Source organism: Macrobrachium rosenbergii, chromosome 3 (genome assembly GCF_040412425.1).
Source record: "Macrobrachium rosenbergii isolate ZJJX-2024 chromosome 3, ASM4041242v1, whole genome shotgun sequence".
NCBI lineage: Eukaryota > Metazoa > Arthropoda > Malacostraca > Decapoda > Palaemonidae > Macrobrachium > Macrobrachium rosenbergii.
The window spans coordinates 5,165,474-5,185,480 of NC_089743.1; the positions used below are offsets into that span (position 1 = coordinate 5,165,474).

At 35.0% G+C, this 20,007-nt stretch overlaps 1 protein-coding gene across 1 annotated transcript in view; it reads right to left on the reverse strand.

Annotated features, from left to right (window-relative positions):
• Nucleotides 1-401: 401 nt before the first annotated feature.
• Nucleotides 402-20,007, reverse strand: part of oxt (Xylosyltransferase oxt) — a 242,815-nt gene continuing 223,209 nt past the window's right edge. Inside the window, exon 18 of the mRNA XM_067126572.1 lies at nt 402-10,221. Within this exon, the coding sequence (XP_066982673.1) occupies nt 10,026-10,221 (196 nt within the window). The 3' untranslated portion in view covers nt 402-10,025. The remainder of the gene's footprint in view (nt 10,222-20,007) is intronic.

The following is a 20,007-nucleotide window of genomic DNA, read 5'->3' on the forward strand; positions in this document are numbered from 1 at the left end:
TGCGTGTTGCTTTTCTTAAGGAAAGCTTGATGCTACTTAGTCATTCATTTTTTCACATATTTCTTGCTGTAATTACAACTTTTTGCATTACAATACCTAGGTAATTTATCTGGGTGTGCTACAGATAAGAAACGAAGACTTTATTGCAAAGATTTTATTTTGGCAAATTTTGGGGGGGGGATGAAAGTGCAAAATTTTCTTACATCTTGTAATTTTTACTCATTATTCCATCTACATAAAGTTATTTTGGGGGGGAGGGGGGGCTATTTATGGCATTTTATAGAGCACTCATTCTGCTGCAAAATGAAACAAAAGTGAGCAGTACCCTACCTTGAAAATTGTCAGAACTACACGTCTTTAAACAAAATAAGGTATAGAGAATTGTCATTAATTTCTTCATATTTTTCTTGCTATAATTACAATTTTGCATTGCAATAACTTGGTAATTTATCTGGGTGTGCTGTGGATATAAAATGAAGACTTTATCACAAATAATTTCTTTTGGCCCTTTTTTCTGGGGGGGAGTGCAAAATTTTCTTGTATCATAAAGTCTATTTATTATTCCACTTACATAAAAATATTTAGTGGGGGGCTTTTTATGCCATTGTATAGAGCAATCATGCAGCTGCAAAATGAAACAAATTGAGCAGTTTACCTTGAAAATTTTCAGAGCTACTACATGCCTATGAACAAAAAAAGGTATAAACATTTTTACTCCTACCACTCGAGTCACTGCCACTTCCCACAGATGTAAGTGGTTGCTGTATAAGGGTTATAAGCAAAAGGGTTAAGACTTTGGTGTGTGTTGTTCATCTAACCCATGTCAAAACTTTTGGACATAGAAATACTAGCATTTCCTATAAAAAACTTAGTTATCAGCAACAGAGTTCCTTACAGATATCATAATTTTTATGAATTTTAAAAAGATACCCTGATATTTAATTACCGTATTTGCCGGCGTATTAGACGCACTTTTATTTTTAAATGTATAAAAAAAACTGCCCTGTGTCCAATGTGGCTGTATTACAGATAGGAGACCGAGCACTGCAGGCTAGGCTAGGCCTAGCATACAGCCTACTGCAAGCATACTGGGTAGGCACAAAAATTGTTGCTAATAATAAAACATTGAAAAACAAGCCTAATTATTACAGTAAATTGTGTTAGTAATAAAATACTGAAAACAAGCTGAATTATCGGTCTGTTATCACAAACGTACGAAAAACTGCTTATGATGCATCGGCAGTTAGCCTATAAGGGAAGCTCACATCATCTCACTGTACCTACTTCCCAAGCATACATAACCCACACCTGATATATCTTGCATCAGATAAGGACTGTTTTACCTTTAGGAAACATCTATTTATTCTCTAAATAAAAAACAAACATTCATCTGCTTATCAGCCATTTGCAATGAGTGGATGTAAACAAAATCATAGTGCCTCCCTGACGGCCTGTCGCATTAACACATATATAAATACCTATATAGATGACCTGAGACGAAGTAAGAGTTTGGGTACGGTTTCCCGTAAAGTAAAGTTGTTTATTTATAGTAAATTTCATACGTGGCTGAAAAACAAAAAAGACACTGTTATAACAACAAATTTAAACTAGAATCATACATTTTCCCCCTACAAAGTCACTTTGAAATATCTTTCAATAAATGTATGATGAAACAAACTAGAATTGTTTTTTCCACAAAATATCCTTGTAAAATAGGCGAGTTTTATGCGAGGGTGCGTCTTATACACTGGCAAATATGGTACCTAATTTTGAAAAACTACAGCATGTTGAACTTAAGTGGCCACATCTATTACAAGTGTTTTTCTTAACAAATTTTGGCTCAACTTACAACTTAATTGAAAACAGTCATACTGCTATTCAACTGGATTCTTAAAAATTCTACTATTACAAAGTGGGGCAGTTATACATATAAACAAACATTAATAAATTTCCTGAAATTTGAATGTACAGTAAAAAAAATCGTAAGGTCTCTGAAAACATAGCCATGCAAAAGACTTTCAGCTGTAAAATCATTAAATTACAATGATACTTTTAATTTAATCTGTAATCCACAAATTCTTTTCTGTTAAAGAACAGTGGTTGTTTGCTCTTCCCGTGGCACTTCACTTTCAACTTATAATACAAATATTTGGCTCATGATATTTCACACCAAGAAGCAGAAATTAGGATGGAAGAAATTATTTACAGGCACCTTTTACTCTCTCTACATAATAATCCATTACAGTCCCAGGTTTTCCTTTACTCTCACTTTCTTTTCTCTTTGTAATAAGTTAAACAAAAATATAGTGACTGAAGGGTTCCGACTTAAACTTGGTCCTAAGTCAAAATCAGCACATATTCACAACTTGACTGATTTACTCCTTATGCAAATCAGTCAATCATTTTGATACATGATCATTCTTTAATAACTATATTATGCTTGATCCTTTGCTTCTTACCCTTATATTGTCTTCTTTTCCTCTCTACTACAAAGGTTATCAAACACAGGATGCCTTAATCTTCCAACCAGGTATGATACAAATCTAAGCTAATTACCTACAGGAAATTAAGAAAATAAAATTACTTTTTAAAAAGACAAACCTGTATTGTTCGTTCACTGAAAGGAAAATTAAAGACATTGCTTCAGCTACGGGAAAAAATGATCTAATTGCTATCTGATAGCTATGAATCCTTGCTTCAGCTACAGGAAAAAATTATCTAATTGCTATCTGATAGCTATGAATCCTCAAAGACATTGCTTCAGCTACAGGTAAAAATGATCTAATTACTATCTGATAGCTATGAATCCTCAAAAAAAAAAAATTTAAGAAATGGCTTATGATTCTAATGTTACCAAACTGATAGCATACTATCAACACATCAGACTGACTATCCTTGAGCAAATACTATTACATGGATTTAATTTTGTATGTGATATTGGCACAAATTTGAACTTTTACATGTTTCAGGTAATAAAGATGCCTAATATAAGACCTAATAAACCACTTTTGATGCCAAAAGCCTTTTAGTAGCTAGACAAGAATGTCACAACTGTTACTGTACATGCTTTTTTACCATCAAAAATTTATCAATACCACTGAAATACAACTACCATAAATAAAACGGTCATCAAATCATCACATATAATACTGATCTAATGCAGGAAAACAGTAAACCTAAAATTGAACACCCCATAGTACTTTTGGTCAAGATAAATTCCCACAACTTCATGAACTCTAATAAAACTACTCAAGAAATGTGAAAAATATACATTGGTTAAAAATTAATACCTCTGTTTTTGATAAAGTCTGTACAGTACAGTACAACTTGAGGGTCAATGGTAATTTCTACTTGATATCACAAAATTACCATGCAAAGCACCACCACCCATAAAGTTTTACATATATTAATTACACTGATCATTCGTTAAATTCGCTAAAAGAAATAACTATAAATTTTTTCACACCTGATTCACCCTTCTATTAAAATTACAAAATAAAAAAATAACAGTAGCATCAAACAACAAAGGCTGTAAACTAACAAGATATCTTTTATCATCTTTTACCTTACAAAATATCTCCACTGTTTTAAACTCTCTGACAACAATTACTTACAAAAAGGCTTTGAAACTACTCAGGATTAGAGGAAAATTTTATCCTTAACAGTCCTTTTTTGACACTACAGTACCTTCTTTAAACATCTCCATAAAATGTTTACAATTAGAACTGAATCTTACTAAGATGGACTTATTGATAATGATCTGGGTTGTACACAAACTTTCCTGGCCATTAGGCCACTAGGTTAATTGTTTCTTTACATTAGATCAGTAGTTCACCCTTTTTCCAGAATCCACTAAGCTCTCTTATTTTCAACTAACTAAACAGGTAACAGGACAAGACATAATATTCTGGTCTGTATTGTGTCAAAGCACATAAATTATGGATTGTCTTCCACTTAAAAAATAGAAAAAAAAAGAGCAAGGAAAATAAATGTACAAAACCATCACAAAGGATGCTCAAGATACCATTAGATAAAGCACAATAAAAAAAAAAAAGTACCATGACTGATGCCCAAGATAAACAGAAATTTTAGAGGAAACTTGAGATAGTGAGTTATCATAAATGACACTAAAATTCATGGCATTAAGTAGATCCTCTAGCCTCCCTCACAACCTGCTAAGTAGTATATATACCTAACTTGCCTCAATCTTTTTAAATGGCACTCATTCATTCCTGGCTGTCTCAGTCTTATAAGTTTTGGGAAGTATCTTACTCTATCTTACACAACTGCTTCAACAAACTGCTTGAACAAATGAAAACTAGTAACCTGGAATCCATTTCTATTATATTTTAATGTGTTCTTAAACAAAAATTTGTAAATTACTTAAAAAAAACATTATGGGCAGTCCATTAAGCTTTCAATTCTACACTTAATTAGGGTATTTACATGATTAGTTTCAGTATTTACAAAAAAAAATATGATTTTCAAATTTCCTGTTGCCGTTACCATACCCTAATGATTTTATCTCTAGAAGCCGTTACCATACCCTAATGATTTTATCTCTAGAAACAAGTATCACTAACTTTAGCAGAATTAACTAAGAAACTGAACACCTAATCACTAATTATCATTTTTAACATATATGCCTTGTTGGCAACTAAATTTTGCCAACAGCTAAACCTGCTGAGCAATCCGTGCTGAAATAAGGCCAACTTAGTCAACAGCAACTACATCTATCATGTATTACTTTGCAAGAAGTATTCTGTAGACCATTAAGGGATAAAGAGGATTCCTTTGATTTCTATAACAGAACTCAATCTTTCTTGGGAAAAACATATTCGATTAATGTTATTTGGAATTTTTAAAACTGAATTTAATCTCCCTAAAAAAAATGGTTAACCCTTTCGCTTACCAATGTCGGATATAAACATCATCCAAATTCAGGTCCTTCGTGTACTGATGGCACATACAAATCTCAAAAAAATTAAAGATTGCACAAACCAGCAGACAAGATGAAGAACATTTTCAGCGGGTGTTCCTGACATTTTTTATGTATCTGTAACAAGTATGTGTATTTGTTTTGTATAGTTTTAGATTATTATTCTATAATTACATCATTATTAGATTTTGTTTTGTATTGTTTTATATTTTTATTCTATAACTACATCATATACCTTTTTTCTAAGAGAGAGGGAGGGTGGGGGACACTTGACTGGGTGCCAGTTTACAGAAAACATGATGTCACTCTGCCATTCATTTTTTCATATTTTCCTTGGTACTGTATAATTACAACTTTTGCATTGCAAAAACTGTCATTTATATGGGTAATTTATCTTAATTGCAAATATTTTTTTGGCAATTATTCTTGTAAGGGGAAAGTGCAGTCTTCTCATATCTTGTAATTTCTAGAAATTATTCCATCTACATAAAATTATTTTGGGGGCTTTTTTTATGCTATTTTTTTATATAGAACAATCATTCAGCTGCAAATTGAAACAAAATTGAGCACTCTACCTTGAAAACTGTTGGAGCTACAAGTCTATACAAAAAAAGGTACAAGAAGTTTTCTGTGCATATTGTGTGGGTGACTGGCACTTTTCTTATGGAATGTGCAACACTGCTTTGTCCTTTGTTTTTTCATATTTTCCTTGCTATAATTACAACTTTTTTCCATGTTAATAACTAGGTAATTTATCTGGGCGTACTATGGATTTACAACGATGACTTTATTGGAAATATTTTTTTGGCCAAATTATTTTTTGGGGAAGTGAAAAATTTTCACGTATCTAGTTATTTCTACTCATTATTTCACCAATGTAAAGTTGTTTTTAGAGCATTTTTTATGCCATTGTATAAAGCAATCATTCAGCTGAAAAGTGAAACAAAATTAAGCAGTCTACCTTGCAAACTGTCAGAATTACATGTCTTTGAACTAAAATAGGTATAAACATTTTTTGTGCATCATATATTTCATATTTTCCTTGTTATAATTACAACTTTTTGCATTGCAATAACTAGGCAATTTACCCGAGTGTGCTATGGATAAACAACAAGGACTTTATCACAAATTTTTTTTTGCAGTAAAATTTTTTGGGGAAAAGTACAAAATCTTCCTGTATCTTAATTTCTCATTATGCAACCTACATAAAAGTTACTTTGGGGGGATTTTTTTATGCCGTTATATAGAAGAATTATTTGGCAGCAAAATGAAACAAAATTGAGCGGTCTACTTTGAAAACTGTCAGAGTTACGTGTCTTTGAACAGAAAAGGTATAAACAATTTGACACTTACTGCACGAGTCACTGCCACTTCCCACAGACGTAATTGTTTACAGTAAACCCCCTGTATTCTCGTTCTTACCTATTCACGGATTTCTCTATGGAACACACACACATTATTCACGGAAAATTCGCCCATTCGCAGTATTTTTCACTGAGAAATATTCACTGATTACTGTATTTTCATATAATTTTCATGACTAAATGCACTTTTTGTGATTAAAAATAATTATACCCGAGTATTTTAATAGTTTTGAGTTTTTTTTGTGTTTGAACTATCAAAACAGACAGTTCTAAGTGTTTTTAGAGGGGTTTTAAGTATTCACAGATTTTAGCTAATCATGGGGGGTGTGGTATGCATCCCCCACGAATATGGGGGGTTTACTGTATAAGTCATAAGCGAAAGGGTTAGTGTAATTTGGTTTTAAAAAAACTGATTTCAGTAACAATATATTACATCATTTTGATACAAACTTGAGATTATAACCTAAGTTTTGAAAACCAGAAAATACTGTTGCTTACTAGCAAACCACATGAAAGTTACATTAATAATCAACTGCGATATTTACTTTATATTTAATAATAATACAAGATATGAAATTTTAAGAAAAGAAATTCAATTATAAAGTCAATATCAATTGACCCCTTTGCATCACCTTAGTTACCACAGTATTTTTCTGTGGTTCAGCACAAAAACTTTGCTAAACAGGCCTATGCTTTCTCACTTGCACCTTTACTGGACACATCATAATCTATTAAAATGCTAATTTCTTAACACCAGAATCTATTAAAATGCATAAGTACCAGTGACTTCATAGATCCAAACTCGTTTTCATTTAATTACAAAAAATCTGCCTTGAGCAAATGATTATACATCTGCTCTTCACTACACAATGCAGTTGGATTCCATACACCTGGTCATTACGGGACAATTAAGACCGTATAGTGAAAGTGTTTTGACTTTACTTTAGCTTCCCTTGCTCAATTTCTTTCAGCATTTATGAAGTGGACTATTTTTATTCATAACAGTTTATACAAACTACAATACAACTCATATCATATACTGTAATTCCTAGACTTCAGGCCTAGGCATGCCTGTACACTTGCACATACTTTTGGAAATTAACTTACTTTGCAAGGCCTACGAACAAAAGAAACTGATCTTCATCTTGAAGAACATGCTATTATTCTTCAATAGGAACCTAAAAATATTTTGCTAACAAGTTCATTTAATATATGAACAAAACATCTACATGGAGTTTGTTCAAATGGATAGGCTACCCTAGTCTTCTGTCTTGCAACCACAAATGTCTTACATAAGAGTTTATAGCAAATGGTGTGTCCATACATAAGGCAGTGTTGACAAAGTTTGTGATGACAAATAAAGGAAACCAAGTTGGTAAATAAGAATTCCTTGTATCGATGGCAAACAGTATGTTCATATAGATTTAATACAGCTATGCTAGGTTAACTTAACATATTTTAGGCTAACCTAGTTAGCATAAGTTTACTGTACTAGCATAGGTCTGTCGATTCCATAAAAACATTCTGCTTGCTTCCCCTAATTTCTTTTATTACATGAACTCCTTTCTTGTATTTACAAACCATTTTCTGAAAAAAGAATGTATTTATTCCCAGGTTTACCGAAATCCATTGCATAGAAAATTTTTGCAGTTACCAAGTGTCAAGAACTAGCCTAACCTATTTGCCTAAACAAACTCCATAAACACATGTTTCTCTTTTATATAATAAATAAAGCTTGAACCCAAATACTGTCAAGTTCTTATTCAACAATAGACAGTATGTTCCTCTAAAATATATACAGACTCATTTGTCCAAGCTAAGCCTTAAAAAGTAAGTTAATTCCCAAAAATATGCTAAGATGTACAGATGTACCTAGGCTAGGCTACGCTTCTAGCTGCTAATTTCTGTTCTCTATCTGAAGACATCCTGCTGTGGTATAAAAATCTACACAATATAAAAAAGCATAGGCAGGTTATATCAAACATTCTTCTAGTACCTAGTAATCCATACACAGAGAGAGTGATGAAGAGAGAAAACAAGTTTCAGTGAGCTTCACTGCTCCTGACTTATTTGTCTAAGCTATCATACTGCTATGTCAGTCTAAGTGCAAAAAACCCGTTGTGCTGTATATTTTTAATTCATGCTAAGCATTTTGAACTAATTACAGGAAATTCCATTGCCACTTCTTTAACCCTTGCTCTTTATGAGATTACTTACGACAGGTGTGACAAATACATTTTTTTGTATCTTCTGACTAAAAGACAAAACATTCAATATTTGGCAGGATTATATGTTGGAATTTGGTAAAGTACTGAATCAATTATTAAATTGTCACCTAAACATAAATATAAGAAATCCATCTAATAGGAGAAAAACAAAATATGCTAAACTTAATGTGTTACCCATAAAAGAAGTTCAATAGTGAAATTTTGCAAGAAATGACATATAACAGATAAAGAAAAATACAACTAAAAAGAAACTACAGTTTAATTATGGCAGGAAATGAAGGCAATTCATGTCTAACTGCTCAAGAGAAAAGTCTGATATAAAAACATTAGTGATGATGATAATGTTTTAAAATTTGGATTTCCCAACAGCCTAAATAAAATATGATTGTTTTTTTTGGGGGGTAGGAAGGAATGACTCATGTTTTTTGTTGTGTCCACAACATAATAAGACGCCAATGAACATATTATTTGGGCTACTTTTTCACAAAATGACAGAACATAAGATTAAAAAGTCCACTACAAATCAAAAGAAGACTGAACAATGAGGTAATAAACCCTCGAAAGACATATTAAAGTTAACTATAATAAGCATGTGGAAAATAATTTACAAAAAAATTAACCTTCGCTTGTCACATTCTTGATGTTCTTACAAGGAAGTATCACAGACACATATAAAAGTCACATCATTTACTTAGTTTCTGGGAAGCAATTTCATATTACTGTTTTACCAGGAATTCTACATTTTCCAAACACAAAACCTACCCAAGTTCTTCACCTACACACTATTCTACTCAAGATATGTAAACTAAGGCCAGACAACATTCACAATGCACTGCCACATTTTTTCTGATATGTAAAACATTGCATGAGGATCACACCCACAAACAACCTTGTAATAAATTTGGCACCAATTCATTTCAGTGTTATACATTCCTTACTATCTAACTCAAGTTCTGTTTGTGCAATGATAAGAAAGTCAGGCAGGAAAATTTTCATCAAAAAGCAAAATTCAAGTTAATTTTCAAGTTAATCTCACAAAAAACTGGCTCCATAGTCAAAATGCCCTTGAAACTAGATTAATAAGAAATATAAATTCAGTATTTAACATACTGAATGAAATGGAACTTTGACAAAATATTCCAGTATACTGTAGTCAGTAAAGTGAAATCTTGGTAGCATACATGCTGCAAACCATACAGGAAAAATCTACATTTTCATAGCTCTTTGAAAAGTCTGCATGCCTGCCTGCTGGATTAATAACAATGTGATTGAATGAATACTGCAATCTCTGAAATTTAAAATACCTGTACCTTTCTAAATCTAAACTAATAATAAAGATATCTACATTTAGTATCACAATCTGCCATAGTGTTAAAATGTATACAGTACCTCATAAGCATAAGTCACTAAGGAAATGCATTTCAGATAACATTGTGCAGTCTCTTTTTGTTTGCTCATCTACATCTCCTTAAAACAAATAAGACACTACAATCCCTATCTATAATCACTACTCCCAACCCTATGGGGATCGAGAATTTTGCCACTATTAGGATCTATTCCAACAAGTTCTGACTTTGGATCGGGGGATAAGGAACTCCAGTTCGTCTCTGGACATGGCTCCAGGGAATTGCGAACACATTCAGGAACGTGCTCACTTGGAATGTAACATGTATCTTGGACAGTGTAAAACCTGAAACATTTTAATTTATATGTTAAAAACAACCTTCTAAGACTACATATCCATATACATTAAAAGTCTACAAAAGTACTTTAATCACTTAAAGATAACTATATATTTCATTTAAACTGTGAATAGTTACTGAAAAAATTTAGCCATTACTTACTATATCTAGTTTTAACATACTGTACACATAATGCAGAGGCATTTCATTACATAAAGTAAATGGCTACTGGTATTCCCTAATGAAGGTTCTGTATTTTTTCCATAAATTCCTTACAGACGATGCTAACTAGAGAATTCAATGACACATTTCACTTGCTAAGCAAGCATTTCATGTAATATGTACCAAGTTACCATATTAAAAAATAAACACATCTACATTACACAAAAAAGCATGCTTGGAAAAGTCGGTAATTCACTGCTAATCAAAAAAAGTTATTACTAATTATTAAATGAGTTATAACAGGAGCAAGTGCACAACTTAAATTCTCTCTGTCAGTTAGTTGTTAGTTATAAACGATTTGTTTAATCAGACCTCTAAACCCTTTTAGGGTTCTTCTCGGGCTGGGAAAAAAGGGGAAACAAAAAAAATGTAATAAAAAAAAATATTTTAAATAAAAAATCAGAAAAAAAAAAAGGGATTTTGACAAAGGAAAAATCTATTTCTGGGGGAAGACCTGTGTCACCCAGTGAAATTGGTTCCAATTAGCACATTTCTAGGTATAAGATTGCTATATATACCAGAGAAAAAAAGCTATGTAGAATGCTGGAGTTACTACCTCCAGTTCGATCATCTCAAACAGATGTCGATATATACCAGGGGTGAGCTATTACGCTTCCACAGGCCTTCGTCCAATAGACTTCTCAATTCTCAAAGACCCAAATTGATGAGCGTTACACACTTGTAACCCGAATACTCACCCGACCGCCAAGTAGGCGTCATCACGAGACTGACACGTCATTCCAATTTTAGCACCGGTCATGTTAACACCTCGTTCTGTGTGTGATCGTATTTTCCTTTTGGCAGCTCATCATGTCTTCCACCGAGGTTTTCTCACCATCTAAGTTGAGTACTAATTCTGGTTGGATTGTTGGTCTTAGAGGCAATTTAATTTAATTTTAATCTTATGATTTTTCGTCTTAGTGTTTTTGCAGCGCAAGCGTCCATATGCAGCGTATGCTCTATGTTTGCCTCTTACATTTTGATCTTCAATTTCAACATTTTTTATATTATTTTGTGTGTTTTTCTCCTTGTTTTTGTTGACTCCATATAATTTGGAGTTTGTGTGGAGAAAATTTATTTTACTTTGCATCGAGTTGCTGGTTGGGGACGAGATCGTGTTTTTGCCTATCCATTATCATTTAGGCTGTGGGTCTCCCATTTTCTGACAATAGAATTTGGGTCCCTCTTATCAGTTTCTCTTCCTCTCCAGTTTTTAATATGTACTCCTTGGTGTGAAGTATTTATTCATGATGTTAGCTGTTTTCTACAAGGCAGGATGACATTTATATTTTTAGATTAAGTTTGGCATTCGTTTTGGCGTTCTGGCGGCCATCTTGGGATACACACGGTATCCTTATGCCCGATGCTGCGGCTTATTTTGGCCTGTCTTTTCGTCAATTCGTTTATGCTTTTATATACCTGTTTTAATATGTTGTCCTCTTTCGGATGTTTTTATTGTATTGTTATCCTAAATATAGTTTTTTAGCCTTTCTCCTTAGGCTAGACGTGCTGTTCTCTTACACGGTGTTAGGCTACCTTAATCTCCCGTTCAGCCATTAGGCTTGGGAGGTTAGGTTTGCCTTGTTTACGAGTGCCTGTAGCGTGAGGAATCCTCACTTTCCTCCTTCCCTGCTTGTTCTAGTCTCGTGTGGCTGGCTGAGCTAGGACCTTGGTCCTTCTCTCCCCATTACAGTGGCATACCCCACTGGCCCCCTGTCTAGTCCAAAAGCTTGGGTTTTGGAGTGTAGGCTACGGTCTCTCTCCTCCCTCGTGTATGCAGCTCAGTTATCGTCATATGATTTGTGACGTCACCTGTGCGTTTCCCCCTGTATGAGGGGGGGTAGCCGCTCACTGTTGTTCGGTTTCCCCCCTCCCCTGGGTGGTATATTCAGCGTCTGGAGAGTGCTGCCCACTCGACCAGTCGTCGTTCCGCCAGGTTTATGTCACTTACTCCCTTTTCATCCGGGCGGTGTTTCATAGACTTGCTTCCAATGTCTATCCGGTTGGCAGCTCGTGTGTCGAACATTGTCCCGCGTATGCATGATAACATTCGGGATATTTATTATTATTATTTTTCATCTCCGCCGGTCTAGTCCTGTTTTTCGTTGTTCTATCACTACGGTGATATTAACCGCGGTTGTTGGGGAGGTATATCTTTTCCCCCTTCTCCGTCATGGGGACTCCGTTCCCATAAATGTATATGCAGCGAAATCAGTGACTGGCAGCGGAGCATTATAATATCCCCTGCGGCGGAGCATTATAACATCTCCGCTTATTTATGATTTTAAAAACATTTGTCCCTTTTTTGCTTTGTATCAATTTTACGCTATTAACAATCTCTCTCGCCGCCGGTCTTATTCCAGCGGCGCCTGTTCTTATGGTACTCATTTACCATTCTCCTTCTTACAGATGGTACGTTGTGAAGAACCTGGGTGCTCGGCCATTCTCCAGCAATCGTTCGGTCACGAAGTGTGCCGCTCGCACTCTAGCTGTGCAGTTCATGTTGGGGATGGAATCGTTTGGCACCCAGAAGGCTGTAATGTTGGCTGCGTATCTGGACGATTGGATCATTTGGGCACCCAGTGTCAGAGAGTGTCAAAGAGCAACCCATGTAGTCATCAATTTCTTGGAATACCTCGGTTTCCAAATAAACAGGAAGAAATCACGCTTAGTCCCAGCAGCTCAATTCCAGTGGCTTGGGATTCATTGGGACCTCAGCACTCACAAACTGTCTTTGCCACCAGCCAAGAGAAAAGAAATAGCCAAAGCTACCAGACAGTTCCTCAGAAACAAGCATGCCTCTCGTCGTACCCAGGAAAGGATTCTCGGCTCTCTTCAGTTTGCTTTGGTGACAGACTTGCTGCTGAAAACCAAACTGAAAGACATAAACAGGGTTTGGCAGAAACGAGCCAACATGCGGAGCAGAGACAAACTTTCTCTGATCCCCCAGATCTTGAGGAAAAGACTTCGCCCTTGGTCGACAGTCAAGAGCTTGTCAAGGTCAGTGCCTCTCCAATTTCCCCCTCCGTCTCTCATGGTACATACAGACGCCTCCCTGAGCGGTTGGGGGGGATACTCCCAACATGGAAAAGTCCAAGGAACGTGGTCGACAGTGTTCCGCCAGTTCCATATAAACATCCTAGAAGCCATGGCGGTGTTCCTAACGTTAAAGAAACTTCGCCCGGCCAGACAGATTTACATCAGGTTGGTACTAGACAATGCAGTTATAGTACATTGCCTGAACAGGGGAGGCTCCAAGTCAGGTCATGTCAATCAAGTGATGATCGCGATTTTTTCCCTAGCAAGGAAACATTGTTGGCATCTGTCAGCCACCCACCTGGCAGGTGTCCGGAATGTCATTGCAGACTCACTTTCCAGGACAACCCCACTGGAGTTGGAGTGGTCTCTAGACAAGAAGTCGTTTGCATGGATTTGTCTTCAGGTACCGGGTCTCCAGGTAGACCTGTTTGCCACCTGTTTGTTACGTAGCTCCCAATCTGGACCCTCTGGCTTATTCCACAGATGCAATGACAATCGATTGGAACAGGTGGCAAAGGATCTATCTGTTTCCCCCGGTAAATTTGCTGATGAAAGTTTTGCACAAGCTGAGATCATTCAGAGGCCGAGTAGCACTGGTGGCACCCAACTGGCCCAAAAGCAGTTGGTTTCCCTTACTTCTAGAGTTGAAGCTCACTCCCAGACCTATTCCCAACCCACAGTTGACACAAATAGTACAAACTCGGATTGTGTCAGCTTCCTCAAGATTTCATGAAATACGCAGCGCTTAAAGACGCCAAAATTGACCCTCTTGATATATTATTTATTGAATCTGATAAAAGAGAATCTACCCTCAGGCAGTATGACTCGGTAGTTAAGAAATTAGCCTTGTTTCTGAGAGAATCAAATGCTCATGAGATGACCACGAACCTAGCAATCTCTTTCTTTAGGTCATTATTCGAGAAGGGTCTGGCTTCTAGTACTGTTACTACAACTAAATCTGCTTTAAAAAGAATGTATTTTACATGGTTTTAATATTAATCTTTCAGACTCGTATTTTTCATCTATCCCTAAAGCATGTGCGCGCCTTAGACCAGCAACCCGTCCACACACGGTCTCCTGGTACTTAAATGATGTTCTTAGGTTGGCATCAGACACTGATAATCTTTCATGTTCATACCGAGTCTGTTAAGGAAAACTCTGTTCTTAGTAAGTCTAGCCTCAGGGGCTAGAATTTCTGAACTGTCTGCTCTTTCTAGGAATGTAATCATGTTGATTTCCTCCGTCAGGTGAAGTTCTGTTATCCCCAGATCCTAGTTTTTAGCAAAGAACTAAGACCCATAGAATAGGTGGTTTCCTTGGAAGATTGTCCCTCTTCCACAAGATTTATCTCTGTGCCCAGTCAATACTTTAAGGGCTTACTTAGATAGGACCTCTAATAGAACTTCGGGTCCCCTTTTTGTTAGGGAAGGGGGCAATATTTCACTCAAAGCCATCAGACAACAAATTCTTTATTTTATTAAGCAAGCAAATCCGGAATCAGTACCTAGGGTCCATGATGTTCATGCGGTGGCCACTTCTACTAACTTTTTCCATTATATGAATTTTGATGATCTTAAGAAGTATTATATAGCTTTTTTCTCTGGTATATATAGCAATCTTATACCAAGAAATGTGCTAATTGGAACCAATTTCACTGGCTGACGCAGGTCGACCCAGAAAGGGGGGAAATTATATTTTATTTATTAATTTAATTTTGATTAAGAAGAGAATGATATTTTTCATATTGATTTATTTTGTAAATAAGTATTTCTTTCATGCTGTCATCTGGGACAGTCAATCAAGATACGGTGAACCCCCCGTTTTCGCGGGGGATGCGTCCCACACCCCCCCGCGAATGGGTCAAATCCGCGAATGCTTAAAACCCCTCTAAAAACACTTAGAACTGCCCATTTTGATAGCTTAAACACAGAAAAACCCTGTAAAAATGCTTATACCTGAATATTTTAATAGTTTTATCACAAAAAGTGCATTTATTCATGAAAATTATATGAAAATACAGAAATAAGTGAATATTTCTCAGTGAAAAAATACAGCGAATCGGCGAATTTTTCCGCGAATGATGGCTAGATATGTTCCACAGAGAAACCCATGAATGCATGAGTCCATGAACGTTTTTTTAATGGGGTTCACTGAATATGTTTGATTGTTATTGGGATGTTATGTCTTTCACAAATTACTGGATTTGTGTGCGGAGTTGACATTAGATGACCATGTTTGAGTCTGGAATGTCCTATTCTGAGTCTTGTTATAATTACTTCATTAATTCTATGTTTTTGGGTAGAAGAATGCCACTTTTTAACTTCGTTCTTAATTTGTCTGTTTGTTTTGAGGGGGGTATATCTGACCAATAATTTTGCCAACCCCTATAAATTAAAGGTTTAACTGATGCTAGCCAGTCTGATATGGGAACATTCGTAGTAGTTGGGGGATTGTACAAGCCAATTTAGCAGCTTTATCTGCTTTCTCATTACCCTCAATGCCTACATGGGCTGGGATCCAACAAATATGAACTTGAAGGCCATTTGTGATTAAGTGATGAATTTCCCGTTGGACATTTTGGACAAGGTGATTATTTGATTTAAATGATCCTATTGCTTCAATTGCACTTCTTGAGTCGCTCAATATGAGTGCTGAAGGAATTCCTTTTTTTGATATACAGTAATGTGAAGAGCCAATTGTATGGCTGTTAGTTCAGCTGCAAACACTGATAATATTAGGGGAAGGCCCATTTGGATAGTTTCATCACTTGAATAGGCTGATGAGCCCACTCCAGTTTCATTTTTGGATCCATCTGTATAGATTATGAAGGGATTACCCTTCCATCTTATGTGTTCTATGGCATGTTGATGGTACATTTCTGTGTTGAACATATATTTTTTTGAAACATATGATACAGATATGTGCATATTTTTGCCCTTTTTAGTGTCCATTGTGTGATCTGTTTTATTTCTTGGGTAAATTTGGGTATCATGTTATGTAAATTCAATAGATGATTAGTTTTTAGTAATTGAGTTTTGATTTGGGTTATTATTTGGATTCTGATTTTTGAGAAATTTATTTGATACAGGAGATGTGCCTGCTTGAAGGGTAAGCCCCTTCTTAAAGTAATTAGACCTCTGTAATATTTTAGAGGCAGCTGGCCTGCTTCTGCTAGGACAGAGACAGTTGGAGATGATTGGAAGGCTCCTGTGCATATACGCACCCCCTCGTGATGTAAAGCATCTAGAGATTTTAAGAGTTGCTTCTGAGGCAGTTGAGTAAATTGGACAGCTATAATTTTTGATTGATAGTACTGTTGCATTGTACAACATTAACATTGTATCTCGTCCTGCACCCCATTTGGTGTGAGAGATTTTCTTTAATAATGCAAGGGCTTTAGATCCTTTGGCTTTGATATATTTGATGATCTTTCCAATTTAAATGTTGATCAAAAATTATACCCAAATATTTAACACTATTGCACATGTTTATCTCTTCATTATAAAGATATAACTTAATGGTTTGTTGTTTCAACCATCTTTTGTCTTTGTAGAAGACAATGCCATTTGTTTTATTTACTGACAACTTGAAACCTACGGAGTTGGTCCAAGTGTTGCTATATTAAGTATTCTTTGAGTATGTCTCAGAGAATACCTTGAATAATATACAGGTTGACCATCACTAATCCGAGCAATAGTAGTCCGGAACAATCAGTAATCCGGCACAAAAAGTCATTTCCAATGTTTACTAATTTTCTATTTCCCGGTCACTGCGCTAACTCCTCAGGCAGGTTCTTAGGTGATTTGGTGGTAAGTGTGTCATCAACAAACTGGTAGCCTAGCCTACATTATACTGAAATTCACATATTAACAGTATTATACAAACATCAACATAACAAATATGCATCTTTTTCATGGATCTTTTAAAAGTTATGCTTTACTACATTGTTTCCAATTGTATTATAAATTGCGATCAATGTTTTGTTTTGGGAATTGGTATCACGGTTTTATTTGCCGCATTTAACTAAGTTCAAAGCACTTTTTTCTTGCTTTAGTTAGCGTAAATGAATATGGATACTTTATTTATTTGGGAACGGGTTGACGAAGTGTTTTAAGTCGAAATATAACTTGGATTGTGAAATTAATTTAGCTATTTTTTTGTTAATATATGACGTTTGAGGAATCACAGCTGGCCGTTTGGGGGCATGTTTGTTTTGTGTAAAAGAAAATCAAGCCATTTTCTCTTGATTTCATCATCAGCTTTACGTATTTATCTTTTATCTGCGTGAAAACAGTAGTAAATTCTTTCATGCCCAGTAGTTTTGATTAAAATACATTCTCTCCAGTTTTATTTACGGTCAAGTTTCATCCATGTTGCCGATGCCACGATAATTTATAGTCATTAGCAGCTTGAACATTGTTTTCTCAGCTTCAGCTACAACTTACAGCTGTAAGTTACTGTAACAGTATATTTCCCTGCTGATCTTTTCTCCAAAGCGAATAAGAGTATAGTGTAAAAATATATCAGTCCTATTGTACAGTACTTAACGTCATTTGTAACATACTTACGGTAATTTTGTATTACCGTCGATGGTTGAAATACAAGCAAAACAGTTGTTATCCGACGATTATTGCAAAACAACAGTTTCCTGTTCGGTTGTTTATGGCTGTACGATTTTTAGTATAACGTTACTAACAATACTTTTATCATTCTCTATTACTTTTTAATTAGCAGATGGAATAAAGAGATGGAGGAAAAGAAGTTTTTCTATTGTAAGTTGGTCTGTCTCGCTGCCTGATTGTACCTGCTGCCTGCACTGAATTCTAAAAATATTTCCTAAATATTTTGTTGCATATTAATTCTAACCCCATCGTAATTAAAGAAATATTGTAAGTTGAATTATCGTATTTCGAGCACTACTTGTATTTGATAATTGTCTTTTCTTTATTATCCAACTTGTACTGATTTATGGGATATTTTAATTCTAAGATGATGTGCTTACTACTGGGTTTTCGTGTATTCTAGCCTAATAAATGGCTAAACTGGCAAAATGGCTAATCCGGCACCCTCAGGTCCCAGTGATGCGGATTAGTGAAATCAACCTGTATTACAAAATCATCCCATACACACTATTTTGTACACCCTCAGGCAGGTTCACAGTAATATCATCTACTTTTAAGATGCAGCTCAAAACACTGCCTTAGGGATACCCTCCTCTTGTATGTAGGAATTTGAATATGTATTTTCTATGCATACTTGAAATGTATGATTTGTTAAAAAATTGTTGATAAATATTGGAAGCTGACCTCGAATATCAGATTTATGGAGTTTGTGCATAATATTGTATCTCCATGTAGTATCATATGCTTTTTCTATATCACAGAAAATAGCCACTGTGAGCTTTTTCTTTTAAAATCATTTTTTAATATGATCTACTTGAGTTAATGGGTCTAGTGTAGATCTACCAGCTATTGATCCCGATTGGGTAGGTGATCAAAATGGGTTTTTTGTTATAACACTAGTTAATCTCACTCTAACCATTTTCTCCAACAGTTTGCACAAGCAACTTGTTAGAGATATTGGCCTATAATTAGTGGGGTTGCTAGGGTCTTTTCCTGGTTTACTAATGGGTATGATTATTGCATGTCTCCACTTCGTTGGGAAGACATGCGTTAGCCATATGCTGTTATATAATTTTAATAAGAATTCTTTAGCTAGTGTAGCTAAATTTTGGACAATTTCAAAAGAAATCTTATCATGACCAAGAGCTGATGATTGACATGATTTTAGGGCAAAATTAAATTCACTCATATTGAATTCTTGATTATAACCAAGGTTCTCATCAGCTTCAAAATGAAGTGTATGATTCATTTTCTGTATTCTCATTCTTTTGAAGTGTTCATCTAAATTAGAATAAGTGCTAATATCTTCTATATGTTTTAATATATTTGAAATGTCTTTGCGATTTAGTTTGCCATTATATTGTAAAAAAGGTGGTGTGTTTACAATTGATTTTCAATTGTTATATTTCCTTAATTGAAGTATTTGGTTACAACTGAAATATAATTTTTCAATTGAGCTTTTTGAATATTATTGTTTTTCAAAATTTTGCATTAGATTTATATTAAAGTGGTTTAATGTGATCAATAGTTATATTTATAACTATTATCTTGTTTAGTTTGTTTATATTACAAGGGCCTTTATTCAAATTACGTGCCAGAGTGTGTTTGGTTTGATTTAAGAGAGATAAATTGTTAGACCACCATGGAACGGGGATATATTAGGGGTTGAAGAAGTTTTGGGGATGCATTTATCTGCAGCACTGATTACAAAATTGGAAAAGAAATCATTTGTGACATCATTGTTTTGATTTAGTGGAAAGGAAGGGATATTTCTAGTTTGTAAATTATATTTATCCCAATCAGCTTTCATTAAGTTATATTTTATGGGAAATGATTGTTTTTTGTTGTTCAAATAATTCAAAACAATTGGAAAGTGATCACTTGTGTGTGAATCATCTAGGACATTCCATT